We start from the raw sequence: 27808 nt of genomic DNA on the forward strand, positions 1-27808 counted from the left end.
GCGCACAGAAAATGAATGGAAAACGTTAAAGCCTTTAATAAAGCTAACGCTGCTAAACGTCATCGTTGCTAACTACCATAAAATAATAACTACCATAATTTCATATTTTTGGACGTAAAACAAAATGTCAATGTCACTGTCATTTTAAACTGTCATTGTCAACTACTGTCAAAATAGTCGAATTTTTGCCGAAAACAAAATTTACGATGATCTCATTAGAATTTCATTAACTATTTTAATAGACTCCTAATTTAAGTGTTAATTTGTTCTCATGAAATCTACCAGCAATGCAACAGTCACCATTTGAAAATATTTTCAATATTATCGGAGGTTTGTCGGAGGGCAATGAAAAGCCGATGAAACATGGATTTTACAATGCCTTCGCCCTTTTTATTCTTGCGATTTGTTGTGCGGCGTTCTACGTCCTATTTTTGATTTTGGAACCTTTTTTCAAACCGCTATTTTGGGCACTGCTTGTTGGCTCGCTACTGCACCCATTCAAGTACAAACTTTCTAAGAAAATCAAGACATGGTTCGAGGGACTGGAGAAGTCGAACTCGTCTGTGCTATGTGGGTTGATGGTGATACCAGTCAATATTATTAACCACGCGTCTGACTCTGTTGGGCAGCAGTTTAAAGAACATTATAAGGTTAGTACTTAATGCTATTTATTTACATTTCTTAAATATGATGCCTGTATTTTGAATAACTTCCTAAAATTAACAGTATCCATGACTCTGTACTGCTCCCAGATCTTTTAATTATTTTGTTTGATGAGATATTCTGTTTGATCTTCATTGACATTGTGTAGCATAACAGTCCAAGATCACAGAGAATTAAGAAAATTCTCAGGTATGCAGGTTTTCTCACGATGTTTTTCCTTCATCGTTTGAGACACGTGATATTTAATTTCTTAAAATGCACATAACTGAAAAGTTGCAGGTGCATGCCCAAGACTGGATTTAAACCTTCGCCCTCCGAATAAATAAACTAAGACTAATAAATATCTTATTATTTTATAATTATAATGATTATATTTGGATGAGCATTTCTATATAATTAGACATATTGTTTTGTTAAATTTACATTAAATTATTATTATAACAAATCTTTTTTCTCTTTTTTAGACTGTAATAGGCTTGCTATCTGCAATATTTATTTTACCATGGATCTACAACGCCATACCGAGGAGCTTTGCCTGCATTTTCTGGCAGCTTGTCAGTTTCATCAGCTTTACCACAACACTTCTCATAAGACTATGCAGCTCTTACATTGTAAGTCTCTTATATTTAAGTTAAACTTTTTCTTTTTTTTATATTGAATAAGCTCACGCTGGACTATAATCTCACCTGATGGTAAGTGTAGCTGGCAAGCGGGCATTCCTCCTTAGCCCACACCTAAGGTGGAATGCTCGCTTGCCTAGATGCCTATTCTACAGCCCTACTTGATTTGTACTATTTATCAAAAAACAAATTATAAATCAGGGTATAAATTGCTAGTCATTTCACACTTAATAATAATTATTTAGATATAGTTCATATAATTTGAATAACATTTTATAAACAAACAATCTCTCTCCGCGTCGTGTTCCTCATTACTGAGGGTCGTGACCCCTATCACACATTCATAACTTTTTCCGCACGATGTCACGCCATGCGGCTCGGCTTTTCGCGACTTGTAGAGCATCGTGTACTTTTGTATCGAGAGTGGTGCGGATTTGATCTGACCAACGCATGGGGCTTCGTCCCCGAGGTCTCTTTCCTTCCACTTTGCCAGTGATAACAAGTCTTCTCTCCTGGCAATGTGACCGAAGTACTCAAGGATCCTCTGAAGACAGATGTTGAGTTGTTTCAACACCGATGCATTGGTCCTATGCGCTGTCCACAGAATACGGAGTATTCTTCGCCAGCACCACATCTCAAAGGCATCTATGCGATGCCGATCAGCTGATTTGATAGTCCATGTCTCAGCTGCATATGTGAATATTGGAAAGATTAGAGTCCGGACAAGACGCATTTTTGTGTTTAAGGAGATGTTCCTGTCTTTCCAAATTTTATGCAGTTGAGACATGGCACTTTTGGCCATCCCAATTCTCCTGCGAATTTCCATCTCACATGATCCTGTGTTTGTTATATTGGAACCCAGATATATGAAATTTTGAACTATTTCAAGATTCAAAGAGCCAGTGAGTTGTAATTTATTGGCGCGATCAACAACCATTAATTTTGTTTTCGACTTGTTTATGGAGAGACAAACAATACTTAATTTAAAATAAATAAGTTATGTAATGAAATGCAATTTCTACCTTCATTTCTAATTTATTTGTTGTTAAACAGTAGTATAGAGCTACATAGTTATAATCTCATTAATAAGAAAAATCTTTTTTTTTCAGACATTAACATTTGCTCTTGCATACTTAATAAGTGTATATTTTCTCTGGAGTCCTGCAAGAGCTGGAATATTTCGGATGACCTCTCACATACTCTGGCTGGTGGTAGCCAGCTTCCTCGCTAACTTGGCTGGATCATACAAAGTGTACATGTTTATATTGCTCCAAGCAATAGGTGTCACTGGATTTGTACTAGAAATATTGTATGTTCATAAACAATTGCTATTGAAAGGTGAGAATTATAAGCAAACTTTTATCCTGATTAGCTTTTCCATTACATCTCATGTAGAAAGAAATCTCCTTTTTTTTTAATTCTATCTTGGCCTGGACTATAAGATACCTTGTAAAAACAGGAACTAATTCCTTCCATTCCAACTATATCCACAAGATCAAACTACTATAAAATATTAGTGGCTATACTTTTAAGTATAAATCTTATAATTTCAATTAAGCAATATGGAAATGTAGCATTAAAATACTCATAATGATTCAAAAGTAACATAGAAGTCAAAAATTGGCATCAATTGCATTCTTAATTAGGAAAACAATAGAAGCACAATTGCTCTTGTTTTCTTAATTATGATTAGGAAAATATGAGCAAGAAATTGCTTCTTTTCCACTATTCATACTGTTTCTGCTTTATTGGTTATATTATTAACTTTCTGCAGTATACCAGAAAAAATGAAAAGAAAACACATAAACAAAAAAAAATATTTGTATACTGTTTACTGTTTGTAGCTAAGGATGTGACGTCACACTCGCCACTCGCAGGAGAGGGGATAGAGAAGTTACACCCATCTCGCTGCTACGATGAAAATGTTTAAATAGAGTGAGAAACTCAAGGGTCTTAGTCAAGTGGCACGTCGATTCTTTTTCTAAAAACGCTAACGCTTCGAAAACTAACAAAAGTACTGTCAATAGTAAATGTCATCACCATACATTTTTAAATTTTCGAAGCGTTTGCGATTGTGGAAAGAGAATCGATGTGCCACACAACGGCCTTACAACAAGCTGTTGAACTGTTTCGACATTTCGTTTCAGAGTGTCATTGAGCTCGTCGCAGGATTGCTTCATCTTCCATTCACTCAATTCATGTCACTTATTGGGGTAATGTTACTTGTGTAAGACGGACAGATTCATGACGGTTTTGCAAAGGTTTTTGCCCACATTTTCGCAGCAATTATAGATGGTTCAATTCACGATGACTTAGATGTTCGTCCCATTGTTTGCTATCGCTTACAGTGCAAGTGTGCAATAAAAACTCCAAGAATTTGAGTATATAATGTTCGAACTGAACTCTCCGTGCCCCCCCCCCCCCTCCTACACATAATGTTTGTCACTTTATCACTTAATTACCATTCTTGTTAATTCTAGACCCAGAGGCTTCAGTACTCACAGCTTTCCATGCTGTGATAACAAATCGCCACATTGATAGTGGTGGATTAGAAAAGATAGATGAAAAACCTGAAGAGGCAATACAAGAAGTTAATGAGAAAGATTCAACTAAAGAAGTTGATTCTCCTGTTACCCCAGAACAAGCAGTAAAGAGAGGAAGTTGGACTGAAAGTGACCCCATTCAGAGTCCTCAACGACAAGCAAAACTTTTATTTAAAACTAGAACATTATCGGCACTACCGTTACCGAGTCCAAAATCGAAAATGCCTTTCGAAAACCGCCTTTTAGCTTCCTTCAAACAGAGGTCTTTAGATGAAAATTATATCAGAAATAATTTCAACGACGATGAAACAGCTCTGTACTTCAAATTACTTTTCTTTGGATGCTTTTGCATGTTGATATGGAAGTATATTTGGTTACTGCCTGTCATGTTGTTCTTTTTGGCCATCCATATTATCAAGATATTGCTCAACTTTTTTGGAGTTTGGTTATTTTTTGAAAACCAGTACAACAATTTGATGCTTAAGGTTGGCGGCTGGTGGAATGACAGGTAAACTATAAAAAAACAAAATTTACTAATTAGTTACATAGTATGAATCGCCTGTTTATTTAATCAAAAGAACACTTATTTATGATTATGAGTGTTGACTATATTGTAGAAAATGACTTGTAAAGTTTTTAATCTTTTAGTGGTAAATAAGCGAACGCCCGCGACTTCGTTTGCGTGAAACCCTACCCACTACCCTATCCCCATCCTTCCCCTACCCTAAGTATCCTATGTCGGTCTCCTGGTTTGAAGCTACCTCTTCACCAATTTTGACCCAAATCAGTACTGCCGTTTTTGAGTTATAAATAACACAACTTTGTTTTATAAAAATATAAATGTATTTTTTTAGGAAGTCAGCGTTGATACCCGCGGAAATCCGTGGCATACGCAAGATGCTGTCGATATGTAACCGCAGCGTCATAGATGTGGCTTATGAGTCCATTGACACGGTGTCAACGTGCATTGTGATCGTTGGCCTGATACTGTTTGTAGCTGTTACTACTATTTTCCTATGCATTCAGGTAATATTCTTCATAACCTTTTTCTTTTTTAACGTGGGGAAATCCTCATGGATACCTTCTCGCCACAGGCAGGAAGGACTTCAACCGATTAAAACCCCACAGTGTTCCAACTCGTCGCCTGATGTAAACTAATAACCCAAGCCACATTTTTCACAACCTACCTTAAGTCAGATGCATTCTATTAAATATAATGTGGCCGAGGAATGGTGCAGCGGCTAATCTGCCAACTGCATCTAAGTATGTGGGTTTGATGTCCACAACTGGAATCCTAAATTGATTTGATCTGGTAATCGAACCCAGGATACTGTTCAAATTCACAGCATGCCTTTCCACCAGACACCAGAGTGGTTATTTGCCGGACTTTCACTTTTAATACTCAAAATAGACAGAGTGTAGTTGTGTACATTTCTATCTATATATAGTATATACTTATAATAAAACTGTAACAGATTAAATTCTGTACATTCAAGATATTTTGAAAATTTTTGTTGGAGGGTATTATATAATCGATAGTGAAGCCAAAAATATTGTTTTTTCGAATTTTTGTCTATCTGTCTGTCTGTCCGTGATTTTCTTGGCCGGGCATCACGCTGTAACTACTACAAGAATTCAAATGAAACTTGGCACGATTTGAGACCATTACACTGAGAAGGTTATGGGATACTTTTTATTGCAAAAAAAATAAGAAGGGGGTGAAATAGGGGTTGATAGTTTGTATGGAAAGTCCTTCATTTTTAGTGTTACAATTTTAATAATTTGTTTTTAAAACTGTAACTCTACGGTACAAGCAGTTTTTGAGATTTTGTGATGTACCCCCTTTTTTAAATATTAATTTTTTTATTGTTGATTTAAGTGTCTAATTCCACAATTTGGTATTTTCAGATATACTCAGAAGCTATAGTAGTGGTACAACTCAGCGGAAGTCTTCTAAACAGTACATTTGTACAGAACAGCGAACTGCACGCATACTTGCCAGAAGGATGGGAGGAGAAGTTAGATTCACTTATTGACAACGCTTACACATATGGAAGGGAAGGAATCTCTACCGGGGTGAGTTTCAAATACTGTTATAACAAATCTATTTCAGGAAAATGGTTTACCTTTGGATGTAGTGCCTTAAACGCGTTTGTGTGTGTAAAGTAAAGAAAATTTTGATTGATGAAGGAGACATGACATGGAAACCTGATTATCAAGATTTTTTCTAAGCAACCACTCAACAGGCAGATGATTTAAGTTGTCCTGACAAATGTCTTGAATCCCTTATTTATTGTAATCACTTCTGAGTCTGCTAAAATCAGAAGTGGGATAAAGAACTTGTGCCCGAATAAAGATAACGACGTAATTTAAAACTACCCTAAACCAGGCCAATCGTTTTTTATTTCTTTGTTAATATGGTATGAGAGCATTTTTAATTAATAAATTTATTTGGAAAATGACGACGTTTTATAATGGAAAATGATGATTTTTTTTAAGTCTGGCGATGTTTTTAAGAGCCGTTAACTCCAAAACCCGTTAACTCGTTAAGCCGTTAACTCTTGGTTAATACTTAACAGATTTGACTTATTATTTAATGTTTAAAAAGCGAGGACACGTTCATCCGAATAGTTTAAAGATTAATTTAATTACACGTGATCATAGAAAATATGTAGACTGGATTGAATAATAATGTGATTTGTCTATTTTTATGCCAACCATTGGATCTACGCCAGATAATGAGATACGTAAGTTGTTTTAATGCACAATAGTTTGCAAGTGCATTTGCAAAGGCTCACTAATTATATTTTATTAATAACTAGCGGACGCCCGCGACTTCGTCCGCGTAAAAATTGATGTAAACTTCTCTACCTCTACCTTACCCTGCTCGTAAACCTATCCAACCCTACCCTACCCCTACCCTACCCTACCCCTACCTTACTCCTACCCTACCGCTAACGCTAACCCTTCCCTCCCCCCACCTTACCCTACCCTAACCCTACCCGTAACCTATCCATACCCTATCCTACCCTACCCCTAATCTACCCCTACCCTACCCCTACCTTACTCCTACCCTACCGCTAACCCTAACGATTCCCTACCCCTACCTTCCCTACACTACCCCTACCTTATCCGTACCCTACCCTACCTCTATCCTATCCCTACCCTCAGCAAAATTGGTCCGGCCTTTTGTGCGTGGTGCAATGACCAAAAGACTATAATTTCCCAAGCGACTTCTATGCTAATACTATAAAGAGGTAAAGTTTGTGTGGTTGTCGGGGGTAATCTCTGGATCTACTGGACCGATTTGGAAAATTCTTTTACCAATAGAAAGCTACATTATTTGCGAGTGTCATAGGCTATGTTTGGTCCTCATATTCATACGGGAACGGGAACCACGTAATTGAAACCGCGGGGCGTCATATAGCGGCATATCTGCGACTTTCAGAAATTTTATATTATCTCCGAAACTATATAACTAATTAACATACTGTAAAGGGCAAATCTTATCTCTATAATATCCTTGTGATTGTTAAATCATTTATTTTGATAAGAATTTAAGTTTAGTTGTGTAAATAATGACGTAAACCTTAGTTTAAAATTTAAATAATTTATTAAAGTACTAAAGGTACTATATCTGCTAAAATATAAAAGATAGATATATGGTGTCGCGGACTTTTTTGTAGAACTTTTAAAGGTTCAAAAAGCCTCCATACATTTATTTCAGTTATACGCAATGGTTGAGGCAGCGCATGCGAATAAGTAAGTTTTTTGGTCTGACCTGTAAGAGAAAACCCGCGATATCGCAGTAGTTATATATGATAGAAATATAAAAAGTAGCCTATAGCACTCCCCGATAACGTAGCATTCTACTGGTGAAAGAATTATTAAAATCGGTCTAGTAGTTCCGAAGATTACCCCATTTCAAAAAATTGTTACAAACTTACAAACTTACAAACTTACAAACTTACAAACTTTACCTCTTTATAATATTAGTATAGATTATAATACTTCCTTTTCAGAGATCAATTTAAAGCCGCTTAAATCTTCACAGCTTGTGTACCTCGTGCACTTCTAAAATTAATTATAATTACTATGTAACATCGATGTCTCTTTCTAAATAACCTAGATATTAATAACACACAGAATAAATATCTATCAGTTCTTATCTAGAAAATTATAACAGTATAACAGATTTGTGTGTGTAATTGAATGTATACCTAGATGCTATATTTATAACTACCTATTGCAAAGAAGATAATAATGATTAATCATAGTATGAATATTGTTCTATTTATGTACTATGTGTATGTACTTCTAAATAAAGTTAACATACATCTGTGATAAAACTATATATATTTTAAGAATTATAAACAAATAATTATTATTTGTATACAAACAGACAAACGCCTCTTCGTTGACGAGGAAAGGTAGAAGTTTTGCGAGCTCTTTACTCCTTAGGTGTGAACACCTTATACGAGTATCTATATGTATCTAAAGTTGGTTCTGTATGCTCCAATACAATTACTGTTTTCATTATCATAATCATCATCATATTAGCTGATGTACGTTCACTACAGGATCTATATCCTGCAGAGGACATCCTCAGGCCTTGTGTAGGGACTTCCAAACATCACGATCCCGAGCTGCCTGCATCCAGCGAATCCCTGCGACTCGCTTAATGTCGTCAGTCCACCTGGTGGGTGATGGTTCTTCAGTGTTCAGTATATTTTCTTTTTTCCGCCAAGCAGCATTGCTGTAAACAGAATCTGAATGGAATGGTTGCCTGTGTAACTATAGGCATATGATGGACACATGGCGGCAATTTATAGAACGTGTACCTTTCATAAGTGATGGTTTTCTACTTAGGTGTATGGGCCTTATTAGAAGGCTCAAATTTAGCTTGCGATTTCTCTGTGTGATCGAATCCGAAATAGGTAGATCCGCAGACAAACCAAAGACTGACACAGCTCAACTAGTCGCGAAACTGAAGTGGCAACCCACATAGTTCGAGGAGTCGATAGAGGTTGGGTCCCTAGGTGCTGGATTAGCTACCCTGCACCGGAAAGCATAGTGTTGGTCGACCACGCACTATCCCGGTAGGTGGACCAAAGACATCAAGCGATAGACATCCAGCAGTGGACGTCTATCGGCTGACAATGATGACGATGAATCAGGTGGGTTATCTGCTTGGTCAGTTACTCTAAAAATCTAAAGTGATGTTTTTCGTAAATACATAGGTGAAGAGCATTCTCAAAGAAGGCGATCCCGAGAAGATAGCGCGCGTAGAGCAGCAGGTGCTAGAGCTGTGGGACCGCGTGTACCAGAGCTGGGTGTCGGGCACGTTCGCCGCACAGCTGGGCCCACAGGTGGACGGCTCGGCGGTGCAAGACTCTTGGGACAGTCTAGTGAACGACGTATCTTCTTCCTCTGGTACGTTAAATTAAATAGCAGAAAAAACAAATACGGACGGATCGCATCGAACGGTATTATCTACCGTAATATTCCGGACGTTTGGTAGGAACTAGGAGCATAACTGACCAACATTTAGCATAATATAATTTTTGTAAGTAACAAAAATTATATTATGCTAAATTTGCTATTTTTTTGTACCCATTACAGGCTCTCTCCATATATAACTAGAGTACGACCAAAAACTATGACGTCACGTGTAGCAGCGACAGTGATCATTTTGGGATAGAGGAAACACCTCGAGCAGGTCCCATTACCTTGGGTGTAGGTTGCACAAAATCACTATCGCGACTAGCAGCGTGACGGTGTTCACGCTGCCTAACAAAGAACTGAACTCAACTTGTCAAATACCCTCTTATTTATACCATGACTGTTGCAACAACATACAAATACCTCCTTTTTATAATAATATAAATAATGAATGGTAATACCACCAGTACTCGAGGAACACCTAAGAAAACACCGTGATAATAGATTGTTGTATACATACTAAATTATTTTGTGTGCATAAATGTTGTTTGTTCGTCAATAAATAGCTCATTACCGCAGGCATGTTCGACTACAGCGGCGTAGTAGCGTGGGTGCAAGCCAACGTTGGCACGCTGAGCGCCATCGCCACCGGCGTGTGGGCGCCGCTGGCCAGCAACGTGTCGCTGTTGGCCGGCTCGCTGGGCGCTTTCACTTCGCTGCTGCTGTGCGGAGGCGGCGCTATCATTAATATGTTTATCAATTTGGTAAGTTAGTGTTAACGTCGAAAACTCTTCTAAAAAAAAAATCAAAAATTAATTTATTTCCAGTAGGCTCAGTATACAAGCACTTTTGATACGTCAGTTAACTATTTGTAAATATTCTACCACCGGTTCGGAAGGCAGATTCTGCTGAGAAGAAACCGGCAAGAAACTCAACAGTTGCTCTTGTTTTTTTAAAAAAAAATCATACAATAATAATATTATAATTACAATTTATGACAATTTTACAATTTCTTATAGTTTTACTTCCTGTGTGAAGGTGGAAGCTGATCCAACGGCCTCCAAGCAACTTTGTCATTAAGGAACTCATCGATGGTGTAGTAACCTCGACTAAGCAAATGTTTTTTAACACATTGCTTAAAAAACATTTGCTTTCTCTTTAAGTAGATACTATAGGACCCCTGCGACTTTTTGTTTTTTTTTTTATAAATCTCAAACCTGATTTTTTCCAGGATAACAAGTCTATGTTGTGTTTTAAGGTCCAATTTATGTCTATACCACATATATTCTATATCGGTTCAGCGGTTTCGCCGTTTGTCACATTTCAACCGATTTACACAAAACCTGAGCCGTGATAGCCTAGTAGATATGACTCCTGCATCCGATTCTGGAGGGTATAGGTTCGAATCCTGTCCGCGGGATGCACCTCCAACTTTTCAGTTGTGTGCATTTAAGAAATTAAATATCACGTATCTTAATCGGTGAAGGAAAAACGTGAGAACACCTGTATACCAGAGAATTTTCTTAATTCTCTACGTGCGTGAAGTCTGCCAATCCGCATTAGGCCAGCGTGGTGGACTATTGACCTAACCCCTCTCATTCTGAGTGGCGACTCGAGCTCAGCAATGAGCCGAATATAGGTTGATAATAAACGACAATACAATGTTATTCAACAGGTGGTTTTCTTCACAACACTGTTCTATTTGCTGGCGTCCAGCAATGCGCTCTACAAGCCCGTGGAAGTTATAACTCGTGTACAGCCGAACTTTGGGCCGAGGTTGGGCATCGCATTGTCTGTTGCTATTAATCAGGTAATTATTTCATCAATCATCATCATTCTTAGCCTATTTTAACGGCCTAGGTCTCCTGAATATAGATAGGCGGGCTTATAGATTGGTGAGCTTAGGACTATGTTTGTATCACTCTTGTTTGGTGATATTGTTGATAATGACCGAATTGACCGAAAATTGAAGAGGTGTGCTGGGTTCGTTTCTTTTTTCTTCTTCTTCCATTTTATAAAAATATATTATAAATATTATACCCATACTTTTTTTACTATTGATAACTATCAAGTTAATATTCCTTGAGTAGCTTCATTTTGATGAAATGCTCAACTTTTATCGAAAATTCTTGATTCTGGTAGCTAACTGGGTTACCGGGTAATAAAAATTAACAACAGCGTTCATATAACGGTTGTTACAGTATTGGATAGAAGCAGGCGTTACTTTGCAGGAGTTCATCATGAATAGATAAAAATTTATTTATTTTGCTATCATCCACGAAAAACAGACGAACCCATGCAACAACGTCACCCAGGACCGACAAAATGCAAGTGCACGTTGAGCAGAGTCAACATCTCTTGAGGATGCTCCGGTTTCGGGTTGAAACGTACGTAGAGAGTATTTTGTCGGACCTGGGTGACGTTGTCGCATGGGTTCGTCGGCTTATCGCGGATGATAGCGAAATAAATATTTTTTTATCTATTCAGGATGTTACAGTATCAAGTAGATTAAGAATACATTTTTCACGGCAGGTGTTCAGAGCTTCCTTCAAAATGGCGCTTTTTTACGGGCTGTGGACTTGGCTGGTACACAATTTGTTCGGCGCCAAAGTTGTTTATTTGCCATCAGGTAAACCATACACCATATTTTAACCATAACCATATTTAAAAAAAATAAATATCACGTGTCTCAAACGGTGAAGGAAAAACATCGTGAGGAAACCTGCATACCAGAGAATTTTCTTAATTCTCTGCGTGTGTGAAGTTTGCCAATCCGCATTGGGCCAGCGTGGTGGACTATTGGCCTAATTCTCATTCTGAGAGGAGACTCGAGCTCATCAGTGAGCCGAAAATGGGTTGATAATGATGATGATGAAACTATACACTACTTATTAGTATAGTCAATCCATAATTACTTCCCGGAATAAATTGACTACACTCTCTATAAATTCTTTATTGTTTGACCTCTGGATATACGAGTAGATACTGCGGAATAACTAAGTATAGGTAGACGTACTCGTAATTAGTATAATTTATAAGCTATCTCCTACAGACAACCTTTGGTGGATAGATTATATAATACAATAACAAATCTTATTCGTTGAGCAATTTAGGTTAAATTATGGGTTATAACTGATTAGAGCCACCCAGCATTAATTAGATCTGTGTCGCCACCTTGTCGTTCGGCATCCATTCATTGTTCGGTGGTAAACCGCGAACTTTTCATATGTTTAATAAAAAAAGAATATTTGCCATATTATCTTTTAAATATGACCATTCCCATTATTCTCCAACTAGTCGGGAAGGACTGTATTAGGAGTGGGTACGACAATAGACCAACGGGGCGGGTATGCGAAGTCAATGCAAGACAAGTATGCGGGTAGACTCACCGTGGGCTCGTGAATAACGTGCGAACGAGGCGATTAATTGACGTTATGAAGTTGATGTAGTGAGCGCTTGTCCATAGAACTATATATAAAGTATACAGTCTGTCCCGTAAATATTGTAGCTAGACGTACAACTTTGTCTAGTACATTTTTTTTCAACGTGACCGTTAAAATATATACGTAAAAAAACTCACTTTGTAGAACAAAAAAACCGAAGTTTCATTGGCTGAAACAACTATTCAAAAATAATTACAAAGTATAAAATCAATGCTTAAGTAATTTTTCAGCACACAGTACAACTAAACTGAACTGAATTTAGGGATTTTTGTATTTTGTATAAAAATCAATAAAACTAAAAGCCGTAAAATTTCGGCTTACATATATTACATGTAATATATGTAAGCCGAAATTATTTGTATGTATGTGTATTACTAATACTATGGTTATTTTTGTTTTACGCCACCTGCTGATGTCCTTAAGTTTTCCTAAACCGAAGGTTGCCTGGAAGAAATCGCTACTTAGCGATAAGGCCGCCTTTTGTATGCTGATCTCTTCTTAATTTGTTTTTTATTTCACTTGTTTTTGTCTTTGTGGTGTGCAAATAAAGTATATTTATCTTTATTTATTTATTATTTTAGTAGACCTTGATGTCAGCTATCACATGTAAAGTATGTCGTAATAAATTACGGGACACCCTGCATAAATAAACCCCACTTATCGAGTCGGTGCAGGTGCTTGGTGGCTCTTATGAGCTATGACCTTGCTATATAGCCAAGTTGCTCATAAATTCTCATCCTACAAACGCTAACGCTTCGATTAATAAATGTATGGGGATCGGATGTCATTCCCATACATTTTTTGTTTTCTTATCGTTTGTAGAAAGAGAATTATGGATGTGTAACTTGTCTACATACCCTATTACTTATTAGTTATAATAATAAAAACTATAATCAAATTTATTATGTTCATCTATATTTATTTATGATACCCTGACGACTATGATTTTCTCCGTGGCGCTGTGGTATGCGCGGTAGATTTACAAGCCGGAGGTCCTGGGTTCGATCCCCGCCTGGACCGATTGAGGTTATCTTAATTGGTCCAGGTCTGGTCAGGTGAGACAAAGACGTACCGCCAAGCGATTTAGCGTTCCGGTACGATGTCGTGTAGAAACCGAAAGAGGTGTGGATTTTCATCCTCCTCCTAACAAGTTAGTCCGCTTTCATCTTAGATTGCATCATCACTTACCATCAGGTGAGATTGTAGTCAAGGGCTAACTTGTAAAGAATAAAAAAAAACGACGTATAGGTATCAAATACAATAGTCGACAATAAAACATTTGCATACTTACTGCTGCTAAGTAATACTGTGTAAACAATATTTCTTGCTCATAATTCCACTAATAGATAATATTTCTATTAATTATAAACAGACAACAAACACTTTTATTCTTATGATATCAATATTTGTTTTCTTATATCATTAAAAATAGAATACTTACTTAATATGTTTATCTAAACAATGATGATTAAATAAATTTCCTTGTATTGGTGCACATTTTGGTGTTAATTTTATGATACAACTAGTTGACGCCGCAAGGTTTCACCCGCGTGGTTCCCGTTCCCGTAGGAGTACGGGGATAATATAAAGCCTTTCTCGATAAATGGGCTATCTAACACTAAAAGAGTTTTTCAAATCAGACTTCCTGAGAATAGCGCGTTCAATCAAACAAACAAACTCTTCAGTTTTATAATATTATTATAGATTTAAACAAAAGTGAAAAGAAAGATTGTGGTGTAACGTTCACATAAATAAATATAATTTTATCACAATCTCCTAAAAATCAGTTCTGAAAAGTCAAGCGAATAAGTAATTTATACTAGTTTAATTTTCACTATAATTGTCTATACTCTATACTACTATTATAAAGCTGAAGAGTTTGTTTGGTTGAACGCGCTAATCTAAGGAACTACTGGTCAGATTTGAAAAATTCTTTTAGTGTTAGATAGCCCATTTATTGACGAAGATTATAGGCTATGTATTATCCCCGTATATCTACGGGAACGGGAACCACACGGGTGAAACCCGCAGCTAGCCCGCTTCCATCTTAGACTGCATCATCACTTACCATCAGGCGAGATTGTAGTCAAGGGCTAACTTGTAAAGAATAAAAAAAAGGTAGTTTTAAAATAAAATAAGCCTGAATGTTAAGTTAAATCGTTGAAAAATGGCTATAGGCGCCATTTTTCAAATATGACGGTGCGATCCAAAAATTACGTTGTGGCAAATCCGAAAAGATACATCAAAATCTATAAAATAGGGAAGTTTCAAGACTTCCGGAAACTACTACGGGAAATGTAAATTTTGTCGAACCAAATGACAAAAACTAAAGATTCTAGTAAAATTACTTTATTTGCAAAGCTTCCTGTATTAATAAACTAATCACCGCCGAGGTCGTTGTGCCTACATTAATTTTGTGTGGCTCCCAAATGATAAACACACGAATGCTTACAATTGTTTTTTCACTTGTTACATTTAAGTCAACCATTATCACACTAAGATGTCCATTCGTGCTCTGTGCCACATTTTTATTAGTCGTCTTTAATTCTATATCTTTTATATATTACAATTTAAATTACATCAGCGATATTGTAATAAATATGAGGGTTCTACTGATTCTACTGGTCTCGGTTCCATACACTATTGGAATACGGATTATTTTCACGAATTGCCAAATTAAGGATGGATGGTCTTGTGCTAATAACATGCCTAATGATATTGTTTATACATGTCCAGATGAAGTAACCTCTTTTGTAAGTACCAATTGGATTACTAAATTTTATCTCAATTCAAACTTCTGTTTGATAAACTGTAATTGATATGTAACTAGCAGATGCCTACTTCATTCGCAAAAAAAAAAACAGACAATGTGCTTGTAATTTCCGTGAATACAACTTGAAAAATGACGGACAAACAATACAGGAAATAAATCAACCTTACTTAAGCTTAAAACTCGTATTGAAGCCCACAAGGATGAATTTTTCGATATTAAATTCGCATGACACATCTAAATAGTGTTTTCATAAAACGAACTTGAAAAATGTAGGACTTCTATACAAACTTTTACTTTTAACTTATCCCAATTTTAGCTTATTTATTTTTTTTCGTTACAAAAAGTACGCGTCGAATTCCGAATTCTTTACTTTTAAATCAGTTAAATTTGATACTCTACTCCTTCGATACGTTTGTGAAATCATTTATATTTTTTGTTCTAGGATAACATTCTTCACCTAAAGGACTTTTATACTGATCAAATCCACAGTATCACGGTCCAAAACTGTAGAGACCTAAGAGTTGTACTCGATTGCCCCATACTGCAACGCGCTTCCCGATTGCAGAAGTTAATTATCAAAGACTGTGATAGGCTAGAGTTTATTTCACTGTCTAGCAACTCAATATTGCAAACACCGCCGGAAGTAAGAATTGAAAATGTCAGAGAAATCGTTGCTTTTCCAACAAACACATTCAAATCTCCGAGCACTAATACTGAACTGAAATGTATGGGTGCAGCATCGTTTAAAAAGTTGCACGTTGTTAACAGTAAGATTAATTCAATAAATACCAGAGCAATATATAACGTAAGCGGTATTAAAAGTGTGGAATTTGAAAATGTAACAATAAAGACCATCGAAACTGAAGGTGTTGAAGTTTTTATGGGAAACAATAATACTCTGTTTTCTATTATAAACAGCAAGATAGAGAGCATGGATTTCAAAGCTATAACTGTTCGCAGTTTCACAGTGAAGATTTCTTCGAATGATTTTGATGACGTCATTGCGAACGTGATGAATTTCACATCTGATAATTTGTTTTTAGCAAGCAATACGTTCAAAGAAGTAAGTGCTAATGGTATTGCCACGAATTCGGTTAACACTGATATTTCGGATAATGTGTTCGAATATATTAAAACCAATGCATTATCAAACGTTAAGTGTCTACGGAAACGTACAAATAAAAAACATTTTAATTTCCTGAGAAATACAATCAAAAGTGTTGAGCCATATTCGTTATACTTCGATCATGCGAGTTGTAAATCGGCTGGAACACAAATAACATTTCGCGAAAATAGGATTGACTGCCGCTGTCGCAACATTTCATTTCTGAATTCGGTGACATATAAGGAACAAAATAACTTAATTCTGAATTTGGCAAACAATAACACATGCTTGGCACCACATTGCATACTGCCAGTCGAAGTGGTCAAATTATTACTGGAACTTGATATGTGTCATTTGGATTTGGATACCCGTGTAATGTGTTATGTTTACAACGATAAACAATCAAGTGATAATAAAAACAATGAAGTATCCACGGACGATGAAGTAACGGAGCCTGCGCCAACTTTCTATTTGATCAGACCAGCGAACTCCCTCAGTGAAGGTGCAGCTATGACAGCGATAGATAAGGACAATCTATTAAAAGATAGCCACTTGAATTTGACAAACAGGACATTGATAAAGTTCGTCTTTGATTCATCCAAAGATTTTGTTGAGACTCTAAGGAGTACTAGTAGGACACGGAATAGACCAACGGAAAAGTCACCGGTCAAAGAAGAATACGTCAGCCACTGTATCGGCACTCAATGCAGAAATGACAACGTGTACAATCGACAGAGAGCCTTGGATTTTTACAAATACGTCTACGCCCAGCTACGCACACCACGGCAGGATGATAACGATAAACAAAATGTAGTTATCAATGAAAAATAAATGTGTACATAATATCTTACTGACTTCTTTGCCCCTCAAATACATTTTAGATAATACCTAGAAACCGTTGGGAATAAACAGATTATAATTATACAATAATTTAACAAACGCCGGCGACTTCGGCCGCGTTGAAAACCCTGACTCTTCTTCAACTTCAACGATGCACTTTTATAGACCTGGGTGCCTAGTGGCAGTTTTCAATGTTTTCATACTGTGACTATCACGTAACCGTAAACGCGAATTTCTGAGGAATTGAAACAGTGCCATCTAGTAGCGCTACTGCTCAACTGTTTTAATTCCTTAGAAATTCGCTCTTACGGTTACACGATAGTCACAGTAAACATTGAAAACTGCCATTAGGCACACTGGTAGATTGAGAAGTAAAAAAAAATCCTATTCAGAGAAAGGCACCCTTATAGTCTACATAGATAGCCTTATAGAAACACCAATCAAAATATAGTTATTCCCAATTCGTAGTGAAACATTTTTTTACAATGGATAATTCTGAAACTATTAATGCAAATTAAGCCTGTCTATCTGTTCTTTTCACGGCTAAATGACTTAATCGATGAAATTTGTTATAGAGATAATTTGGCTGAACAAAGGCTACTTTTCTTCTCGGAAAAATCCTTGGTTCCTGCATGACTCGTTAAGTTTTGTTTTTTTTTTTTTAATTTTTAAATATTTACAAGTTTACCCTAGACTGCAATCTCACCTGATGGTAAATGTTAATACAATCTAAAACGAAAACGGGCTAATTTGTAAGGCGTTGGATGAAAATCCACACCCATTTCCGTTTCTACACGACATAGTACCGGAACGCTTAATTACTTGACGGTACGTCTTTGTCGATAGGGTGGTAACTAGCCACGGCCAAAGCTTCTCAGGACAGGACAGGACCTCTCAGACCTGTCAGAAACCGGACCTTAGGACTTCCATCTTGTAAATCCACCGCGCATACCACTGCCCCCGGAGGCCGTCAAAATTTGAGGGGAACTTAGTCGCGAGTGTCTACTATAGTTAGGTATTCATAGTTCTTGAAACGACAAATTCTGGGCTTCCAGTTTTAGCAGCCGTGTTAGGCGCGGCTCCTTTCCTCGGGCCGTACTTGGCAGGTATTCCTGCTGCACTCGACGTGTGGCTACAAGGAAGGCCGATGGCAGCCTGCCTTCTGCCCATCGCACAAGCTGCCCCCATCGCCTTCCTGGACGCAGCGGTTTACGCTGAGATAAAAGAGTAAGTTTTAGAATATAAATAAGGCATATTGAGTGTTGTCCATAATAATATAGTAAAAAGTTGGTTAATAATCATGTGCTTTGGTCGGCAACATAAACAAAATATGAAGTTTGGTTTTCGTTTCTTTGCGTTTTAAAAGACCAGAGAAGAATTTAAGTATTACATAAATGTTACCATTCATAAATTCGTCCTGTTATGTTCGTACAATTCCGAGAAAGAGGTTCAGTACCGTGGTGTTTGGAAGTCCACACAAAAGCCGTAAGTCCAGCTGTAGACATATAATGTGGCTTACGACGATGATGACTACGCAAGCAGTATTTAAAGACCCTCATCGGCTCTGCAAACTACTCGTGTGTGCCCTGCCAAAAATTGTAACTACAGCTTTGCGATTCATTGAGCTGTCGTTAACTTTAGTTCTTATGGAGATCTCTTCTGATGTATGCAGATTAGCAGAGATCTCCATAAGAGATACTCTGAGCATGTCTACACTTTGTCTGCACCTTGCTAGTCATTGTACAAAAACTTAATAAACTGTCTTCATAAAATAAAACGTCTGTACATGACTGTACAGTGTACATAACTGTTTATTCTTGCAGCGGCGGCCATCCCTACGTGACAGGGTTAGCCATAGCCGGTGGTATCTTCTACTTGGGTCCCGAGGGTGCAATCCTGGGGCCCTTGCTACTGTGCTGCCTCATGGTGGTGCTCAATTTGTCTTCCTCGTTCCTTCGAGACACCCCGTCGGAGGAGCGTGCCGCATTACATTCACGCGTCAGGTAAATTGTTATTGAATGCACAGAGTATTTTATTGAGAAAAGTAATACACAAAGAAAACTTAATAACATGTCAACAGTGTTCAAAATTAAAAAAAAATTAAAATTTATTTCAAGTAGGCTTAGTTTACAAGCACTTTTGAAACGTTAAGTTTGATCATTTGTAAAGACTCTACCACTGGTTCGGAAGGGAGGTTCTGTTGATAAGAGTCGGCAAGAAACTCAACAGTTGCTCTTTCAAAAAAGAAATTATACAGTACTAGCTGTCGCCGCGCGATATCACCCGCGTGGTTCCCGTTCCCGTAGGAATACGGGGATAAAATATAGCCTATAGCCTTCCTCCTCGATAAATGGGCTATCTAACACTGAAAGAATTTTTCAAATCGGACCAGTAGTTCCTGAGATTAGTGCGTTCAATCAAACAAACAAACAAACTCTTCAGCTTTATTATATTAGTATAGATTACAATTAAAATGTAAATTTTAACATCATTAAAATTTCTTTTAGTTTTACTTCCTATGTGAAGGTAGAAACTGATCCCATGGCCTCCAAGCATCCTTATCATTAAGGAACTCATCAATAGTGTAGTAATCCCGACTAAGTAAATGTTTTTTAACACATTGAAAAGCTGTTTGAGCTTATCCCACCGTCCATCGTCTGGACTCCTCACGCTCCAGGAATAAATTGTCTAAAGTTGGCTGAAAGTCTAAACTTGGCTAAAGTTGGCTGAAAGTCTTGCTATGGTTTGTAGTCGAACACTGCCATTTCTATTGTCCTGTCGTTCAGTTTTCTATGGTACTACTGTATTACATTATTATAATAGGTCTTGAAAAATTATATTGCACAAAAACTTTTGTACTTAGTTCTATTGTTATACGAGTATGTGCAAGTTTTTAGTTTATTTAATATTTTCTTAAATTTTCTTGGATTTCAAAAACAAAAAAATATTTATTATTATTATTACTTATTAATAAAAATCTCTATAATTCAGTCAATAGAACGTTTTAATGTCGTAATTTAGGTAGATTTTTGTTGTCTATAAAGTAAGTGTGTTATAAGTTTGTGAAATAACTGCTGTTTTTGTGATTTGCATAGTATTTTATTGTGAAAATTTAGTTTAGTTTTTGTTCAGTATAATAATTTAATCTGATAAAAATGAACATTTTGTAAATAACAAAGAGTTTATTTAGATTTAAATAGTTTAACTGGACATTACCTTATGTATCTCTACATAATTTAATGTCAAGCAAACAATATCATAGTCATTTTGCATACAATGTCTTAAAATCACAAAAATTGTACCTAAAACTATTTAATTAATAAAACCAGTTGTTTGTAATTATGATATGTTATGTTTTCATATATGGAATATTGTTTTACTAAAGTTTTCTTTATTTAGGTCATTATTGGAATGTTTTTAAAGTGAGGTGTGTATTGTTTATAATGTTATATGTGTTTGTGGAGTCTGAGCACGTTTATACAATCAACATATTTGTTCATGTATCAAGCACGCACTGTTTCATTAAAACTAAAATAAAACTGTTTCATTACTTTTTTCCATTCGCCGGTTTTTGCTGAAAACTCAAAATACATCCAACAATAAAAATGCTAAAGCCCTTAACGAAACCTATATTTGCGTAACCATCACTATACACTAAAAAGCTATTTTCCATTATCCATTGTCCATTATATTATAAACTAGCCGACGCCCTGCGGTATCACGCGCGTAGGTCCCGTTCCCGTGAGAAAACGGGGTTAATATAGCCTATGACACTCACAAATAACGTGGCTTTATAGTGGTAAAAGAATTTTTAAAATCAGTTTGTGGATCCAGAACTACCCTCTACATTACCACAAACTTTATCTCTAATAATTATTAGTATGGATAATTCATGAAATTTTTTTTAATGTCCATCTTCGATATTCATTTGTTGTTCTAAACTATTTTATTATGATATAAAGCATGATACATTAGTATGCATGGTTTTGAGTAAGAAGCATGCATTATAGACTGCTAATGATGATGAATAAACATGCATGTGCATGTATTAACTTTTTTTTGTTTTCACGCATGTCTGTTATAAATATTAACATTTAAATCAAATAGCTTTATAATATTAAAGTATATGGATATTTCTTTACAGGCTCGGTGCTTATCTGTGAACATGCATGGACTAACACTGTAACAAGTGGAGAGGTAATCTCGCTAGGGTTTAACCCTGAATTAAAAGGTTTAAATCAAAAATTGTTAAATGAAAAAATTGTTATGTTGCCCTAGGGAGAAAAGATGTAATACAATGACTTCTTTTCTCGGAATTGGAAAACATTATAATAAATAATACAATAAGGTAACTGTTCCAATGATAGTAACATTTCAATTTTTATCGTAAAATAAGAAAAATTTTAGTAAAATCATCACTTTTTTACAATAAATAGTCTTTTGTAATGTAAAAAAATATCTCTTACAACATTTCGTTATTTTGAAGGAAGCGTCGTATAAGCTTTTGGAAAATGTGGTTCTGTAGCGCCATTTTGTGACGATGTTTTTATAACTCGACAGTGTGAATCTCTAATTTCTATCTATTTCTCTATCTAACATGATACTGTAGATAGAGAGAGATAGTGATGATTTCAGAAACTCATTCTGACGAGTTATAAAATTATCGTTACAACAGACAACAATAATTTTATTTAATCTAAGTTTGTGAAATTATTACCTAGCTATGGCAAAGCCAATTTAAAAGGTTAATGTATAATATTTATATTAAAGTGTATTTGTATTTAGGTATTTAAAAGCATTATATATATCGATAAAGTTCTTAAGGCGTTCAAATGCGTTTACAAAACCGACAACCAGTGCATATTAATAAATATTTTAAGGGAATAAAATGTAGGTAAATTAAACAAAATAACTAGAGGGTTGTTAGTAATGTTTGTTACGCTTATTAATATTTTAATCTTGAATTTTTATATAAAAAGTTTTGAATTTTTTTAAATATTCGTTTTATATTATCAGTTACGAATACCGTAAAACTTTATATTGCTGTTACTCGAAATTGCCTTGTTACAGCGAGAGTTTTGGAAACTTTTAACAAAAAGTGTGAATTTAAATTGTAGGTATTTTTTTATTATTTTAGTTACAAATATAGTAATGGTAATATATATTTTACCCGATATTGCCTGCAGTGTGAATTTCGGGACAAGTTTTAATAAAAATTGTGAACTTGAATTATTAATTTCATAATACGTTTTATGTTATTTATCAGTTATCTTATGGATGATATTTATATATTTTACCCGATATTGCTTGCAATTTCTGGTTGAACTTACGAGATTTTTGAAAAATTTGTGATCTTTAAGTTTTATATACATGATATATAATTACGGTAGATCATTTTTATACATAAAATACATTAGGCTATAAATATTATGTCGTGATATAAGGAAATGATTACAATAAGTAGGTATGCCTTTCACAATAAATATTTGTTTTCTGCCCCTGGTAGATGCATTTCTGTGACAAATCATATAAAAATAAGTCGGGTTTTCCTTCCTGACGCTATAACTCCAGAACGCACGAACCGATTTCCACGGTTTTGCATTCGTTGGAAAGGTCTCGGGCTCCGTGAGGTTTATAGCAATGAAAATTAAGAAAAAGGTAGGGGTAGGGTAGGGTAGTGGTAGAGTTGGGTAGGGGTAGTAGAAAGTTTACATCGAGTTTCACGCGGACGAAGTCGCGGGCGTCCGCTAGTTCATTATATTTGTAGCAAACCCTACCCCTATTTTTCATTATATTATCATTATATTTGTACCCTGATTTATTTATATAAATAATTAGGTTTATTGTAATATGAGCCAAAATTAAGCTTATGCCTTACATGCATGCCAAACTAACATTTTAACAGTCATAATAAAGTTGTTATAATGTAGCCATATTAAAATATTATATTTGACATTTAATTATACTTAATTTTCGTAACAGTCATAATAAAGTTGTTATAATATAGCCATATTATAATATTATATTTGACATTTGACGTTTAATTATGACTGATGTATGGTTAATTTTCGTAACAGTCATATTAAAGTTGTTATAATATAGCCATATTATAATATTATATTTACATTTGACGTTTAATTATGACTGATATATGGTTAATTTTCGTGTAAGTGTTTTCATAAAATCATATATTGTATAATGCCTAATGATTAAGATGGTAACAGTCATAATAAAGTTGTTATAATATAGCCATATTATAATATTATATTTGACATTTGACGTTTAATTATGACTGATGTATGGTTAATTTTCGCAACAGTCATATTAAAGTTGTTATAATATAGCCATATTATAATATTATATTTACATTTGACGTTTAATTATGACTGATATATGGTTAATTTTCGTGTAAGTGTTTTCATAAAATCATATATTGTATAATGCCTAATGATTAAGATGGTATTTTAGAAAGAGCTAGATACAGCTGCTATCCTGTCATACTTAACCGCGCTACCGATGTTCAGTTTAAATTGAACAGTTCAACTGTTCAGTTAAATCGTACGTGTGTAGTGTCCGTCAGTTTTAACTTAATTGTACAGTTTTTCCTTATGATGTTGGTTAGATAAAACTGTACAGTTAAAACTGAATGTATGTGCAAGCAACAGAGATGACACGATACAAACTCGAAGCTAAGATTACATTCTCTTTCTGGCGCTCGATTAAAAATTCTCAATATTTTACCTATAGATATTATTTTTTATGATGACCGTTTGGTTTAGCTTGTTTTAGTAAAGTTTACAGACAGACACATCTGTAGGAAACTGAAGGAACGTCAGTCACGACGTCACAATTTTCATTTTCCATATTTTTATTACATCATCCAAACCACCTCCTATGTAAATATAATTAAAAAGCAAAACCTACCAAACAAAAATGGGTTGTTGTTTTGCTAACGCTCTTTTAGCGTTACACACAAACGCTATTGTCCTGTACAGTTTACCAACACAAGCAAAGCCATTTATCATAAAACAACAACAGACTTCTAAGAGTCACGCATAGGAGACCGACGAGGATGTCTAATTTTTAAAAGCCGTGAAAATATATCTGCCAATCACAGCGCGATTCCATCTGCTGTAGATTGTTATATATATGAATCCGCTGCGTCGCGTCTGAGCCAGATGGCCATGTACAGCAGATAGTCTGTTCTCTAAATAAAATCTTAAATTAACGGAATAAGGTCTATATTACATTAGCTTGTGCATTCAATTTACAACAGCGGTGTCCCTTTTCAACTAATTTGGCCGATGTGATTTAAAAAGTGGTAGAACTGTATGTATGCCAAACTTCTAGTACGCTCTGAAGTTGCAGCACGACGAACTTCGTGGATATTATAATTTATAACCCCGCTGGGATATGTTTTTGTACACTGCTGTTAGTATTCAAAGCGTGCTCGAAGTTTCGCGCATACTATAATTTTTTTTTAATGTGACTGCGAGAAAACAGAATCTAATCTAAACAATACGTACCTCACTATATATGTTATAATCTCATTTTAATTTTTATGGTCCTGTAGTTAACAAGGAACTCTTATTTATCCTCTTAAAGTAGGTACTAAGCTCTATGTAAACTTGTTAATACTATATTTCAATTTCGTCACATTTAAAAGTGGCAAGCTTTAGCACTCCGCACTAGTCTTAAATCTCAAAATGTCAATTGTTTTAATCTTAGGTTTCGCTACTTATATCTATATTGGAATGTGTTCTACCCTCCATTATGTGTTAATATGATATGGCTCGATGGCTTATAACGAATTTAAAGTATGAAATTGTTTATCACAGACATCACAAGCAATTCTAATGCTAATTGTAGATCTAGACGTCCGAATAAGGTCCTTTACGATTCTGACGATGACATAACGAACGAAAACACTTTCCAGGCAACACAAACTACACAGCATCTTCGACGGCGAAGATGAAGTCTGATATGTGACGTCACCCAGTCTAGGGTATTTTTAACACACTATTTCGGGGGCGCTCGGACTGATACACTCAGAACACACCCTTCCAGAACGGCCCTCTAAATCGAGGTCCGAGTCTCAGAGGAGACAACCTTAGAGAGTCGTTTCGCACATTTTTTCTGCTTCTGCCTTCGAGCACCATCAAGCGATGTTTCTACGCTCGCCCGAACCCACCGGTGACGCCGCTGAGGTTTCATTAAGGAGCCTACATCACAGAAAACGGCACAGAAACAGAGAAAAAGGACAACACAAAAAGGAAATTATCCTAACATTTGAACTGAAAATTCTTCCAGTTTCTCACATTTCGCAAATCTCAAATCAGCTAAATCTTGTTATTTCTAGCTTCTATGAAAGCAAAACTGAAAATGGTTTTACCCAAAGTTAAAACACTTTTTGCGCACAAGAAAAATAACCACTATAACATCACTTAATATGATAACATCACATAATATGATATATCTAATCAATATAGAGTTTTTACAATTTCTGTCTTGACTAAAGCAATACACTAAATTCGTTATACGCTCGAGTTACTTTGTAATTTGGGGACAGTTCGGTTCCAGCTGTCTTTGGGAAATCTAAAATTTTAGTGTGATTTAACTACTGACGAATCAAAATATAATTTACGAATAGTTAAGAATCCTAAAGGCTCTGGGAGCTAGCAGGTTTCAAAAGTCCAGACATCATAAATCTGATAGATTTCCTTGAAACTGCTACCACTTAACTATCCCAATTAAGTTAAAGCGGTGCCTAGTTTATGTAGGTAAGGGCCCTTTATTATTATTTCGGCGTTTTAAGCGTGTATTAAAATAATAATTTAATTAATTAACTTTTAAATAGTATAAAGTATCGAACAGTAAACCTACCTTCGCATTGTCCATTGTATTTGTCGCATTGTCCATATAAGATAGTCAAAGACAGTCATAGTTTTAAATGGTTTTATGATACATACCTTAATTATCATTTAAGTGTACAGGGTTACAATTCAAACAATTGCAATATTTTGAATTTAATATTTCGAAAGTTTTGAATATAATTACCTAAATCATCAAAATCATCACGTGACACTAGTTTTGACTAGAGATAGCTCTTGCAGTCCTTGAGTTTTGTGAAACTCGTATGTAATGGGTCCACGCTTTGTGTATTTTTTGATCTATTTCTGAAAATATTGTAATTGAATGAAAAGTAACCCTGTATAGGCACAAGCGCACGTCCTAGTAATGGTGTAGGTATTGTCGATGTGGAATCCGTGACACTTGAAATGGCAAGTTTTAAGGTCCGTTTATATCTATTTACAGACATATAGCGTGCCGTGGCAGACAAAATAATATTCTTCTATAAGTATAGTGTTTATTAACGTATTTGTATCTATCGTATCGCGGCCGCGCAGACGTTGACAGACACGGGCTGCGCTCAGACAGTATTCTCGGAAAGAATATTTTGTCTGTGCGGTTCATGTCTGTAGAGTCATTTTCATGAAACCTGAACTAAAATTGACAGCGCCTTACACAAATGACAATAAGACAGCCATTACCAAATGACAATGAGCGCCATTAAGACATTAGCGCCGCGTCTGGGGAACTTCTTTCATGAAAAGGACTTTACGTGTCCCTGCTGGGCAGTGTAATTAGACGGTGCGTGTCTGTGGGTGTCTGCCACGCTACTTGTCTGACTGTGTCTATAGATTTAAACGGACCTTTATTTTTGACGTAGACACTGCGCCATGAAAGACGTCCTGAACTAAAATTGACAGCGCTTTACACAAATGACGAAGAGTCCCATTAAAACATAAGCGCCGCGTATACGGGACTTGTTTCGTGACGAAGTATAATTGCGAAGGGACACCTTAACTTTTTTTTTAGTGGAGCCACGGATTCCGCATATCTACGCAATGCTATGTCATATACGAAGGCCTTACCCTGAATTTACTTGTTCTACCGTAATCCATGCATGACAATACGTCCATGTACTTTACGTCTAACAATTGTCACTTTGAAAAAATTATCAATCTTTTACACTTGTTCTCTTTTACCTAAATAGTAACCCATATGAAAATAATCATATTATAATTAAGCAATATCTTGTACGTTAATTAGCAGCTATTTGTAAAAATAAACTATACTCAATATTCAAGAAAAACGTAAGCCCTTACCAGTTCAAGAAGAATCGTCCAAAAATTTATTTATACGCAATTATTGTATTGTTATTTATTAAGTATTCAATGCACGCATACTCATAAGCGAAAATAAATGTAATTGAGTTGCTTTTTTAAATTGACTTTCATTTTCAAATCGTTTATATGGTTATATAATTAATTTTGAACCATCATTATGCATATTTTTCGACTTTTAAAAGACTATTT

The 27808-nt window shown here is 35.6% G+C and overlaps 1 protein-coding gene across 5 annotated transcripts; it reads left to right on the forward strand.

Moving 5' to 3' along the window:
- The first annotated feature begins 153 nt into the window (after positions 1-153).
- On the forward strand, positions 154-27719 carry LOC112050520 (transmembrane protein 245). 5 transcript variants are annotated; one of them, XM_052888006.1, is made up of 15 exons: positions 154-650; positions 1128-1274; positions 2393-2621; positions 3764-4334; positions 4681-4852; positions 5735-5902; positions 6562-6573; positions 9067-9259; positions 9848-10032; positions 10944-11078; positions 11801-11897; positions 18485-18656; positions 19253-19432; positions 20829-20856; positions 21574-27719. In XM_052888006.1, the coding sequence occupies exons 1-14, from the start codon at positions 288-290 to the stop codon at positions 20848-20850; spliced, it is 2646 nt and encodes an 881-aa protein (XP_052743966.1). In that variant the 5' UTR covers positions 154-287; the 3' UTR covers positions 20851-20856; positions 21574-27719. The 5 variants fall into 5 exon arrangements, with proteins under 5 accessions (XP_052743966.1, XP_052743965.1, XP_052743967.1 ...); XM_052888005.1 differs by having other exon boundaries at positions 20829-27719; XM_052888007.1 differs by lacking the exon at positions 20829-20856.
- Positions 27720-27808: the final 89 nt, after the last annotated feature.

The sequence above is a fragment of the Bicyclus anynana genome, chromosome 21 (assembly GCF_947172395.1).
Source record: "Bicyclus anynana chromosome 21, ilBicAnyn1.1, whole genome shotgun sequence".
Classification (NCBI taxonomy): Eukaryota; Metazoa; Arthropoda; class Insecta; order Lepidoptera; family Nymphalidae; genus Bicyclus; species Bicyclus anynana.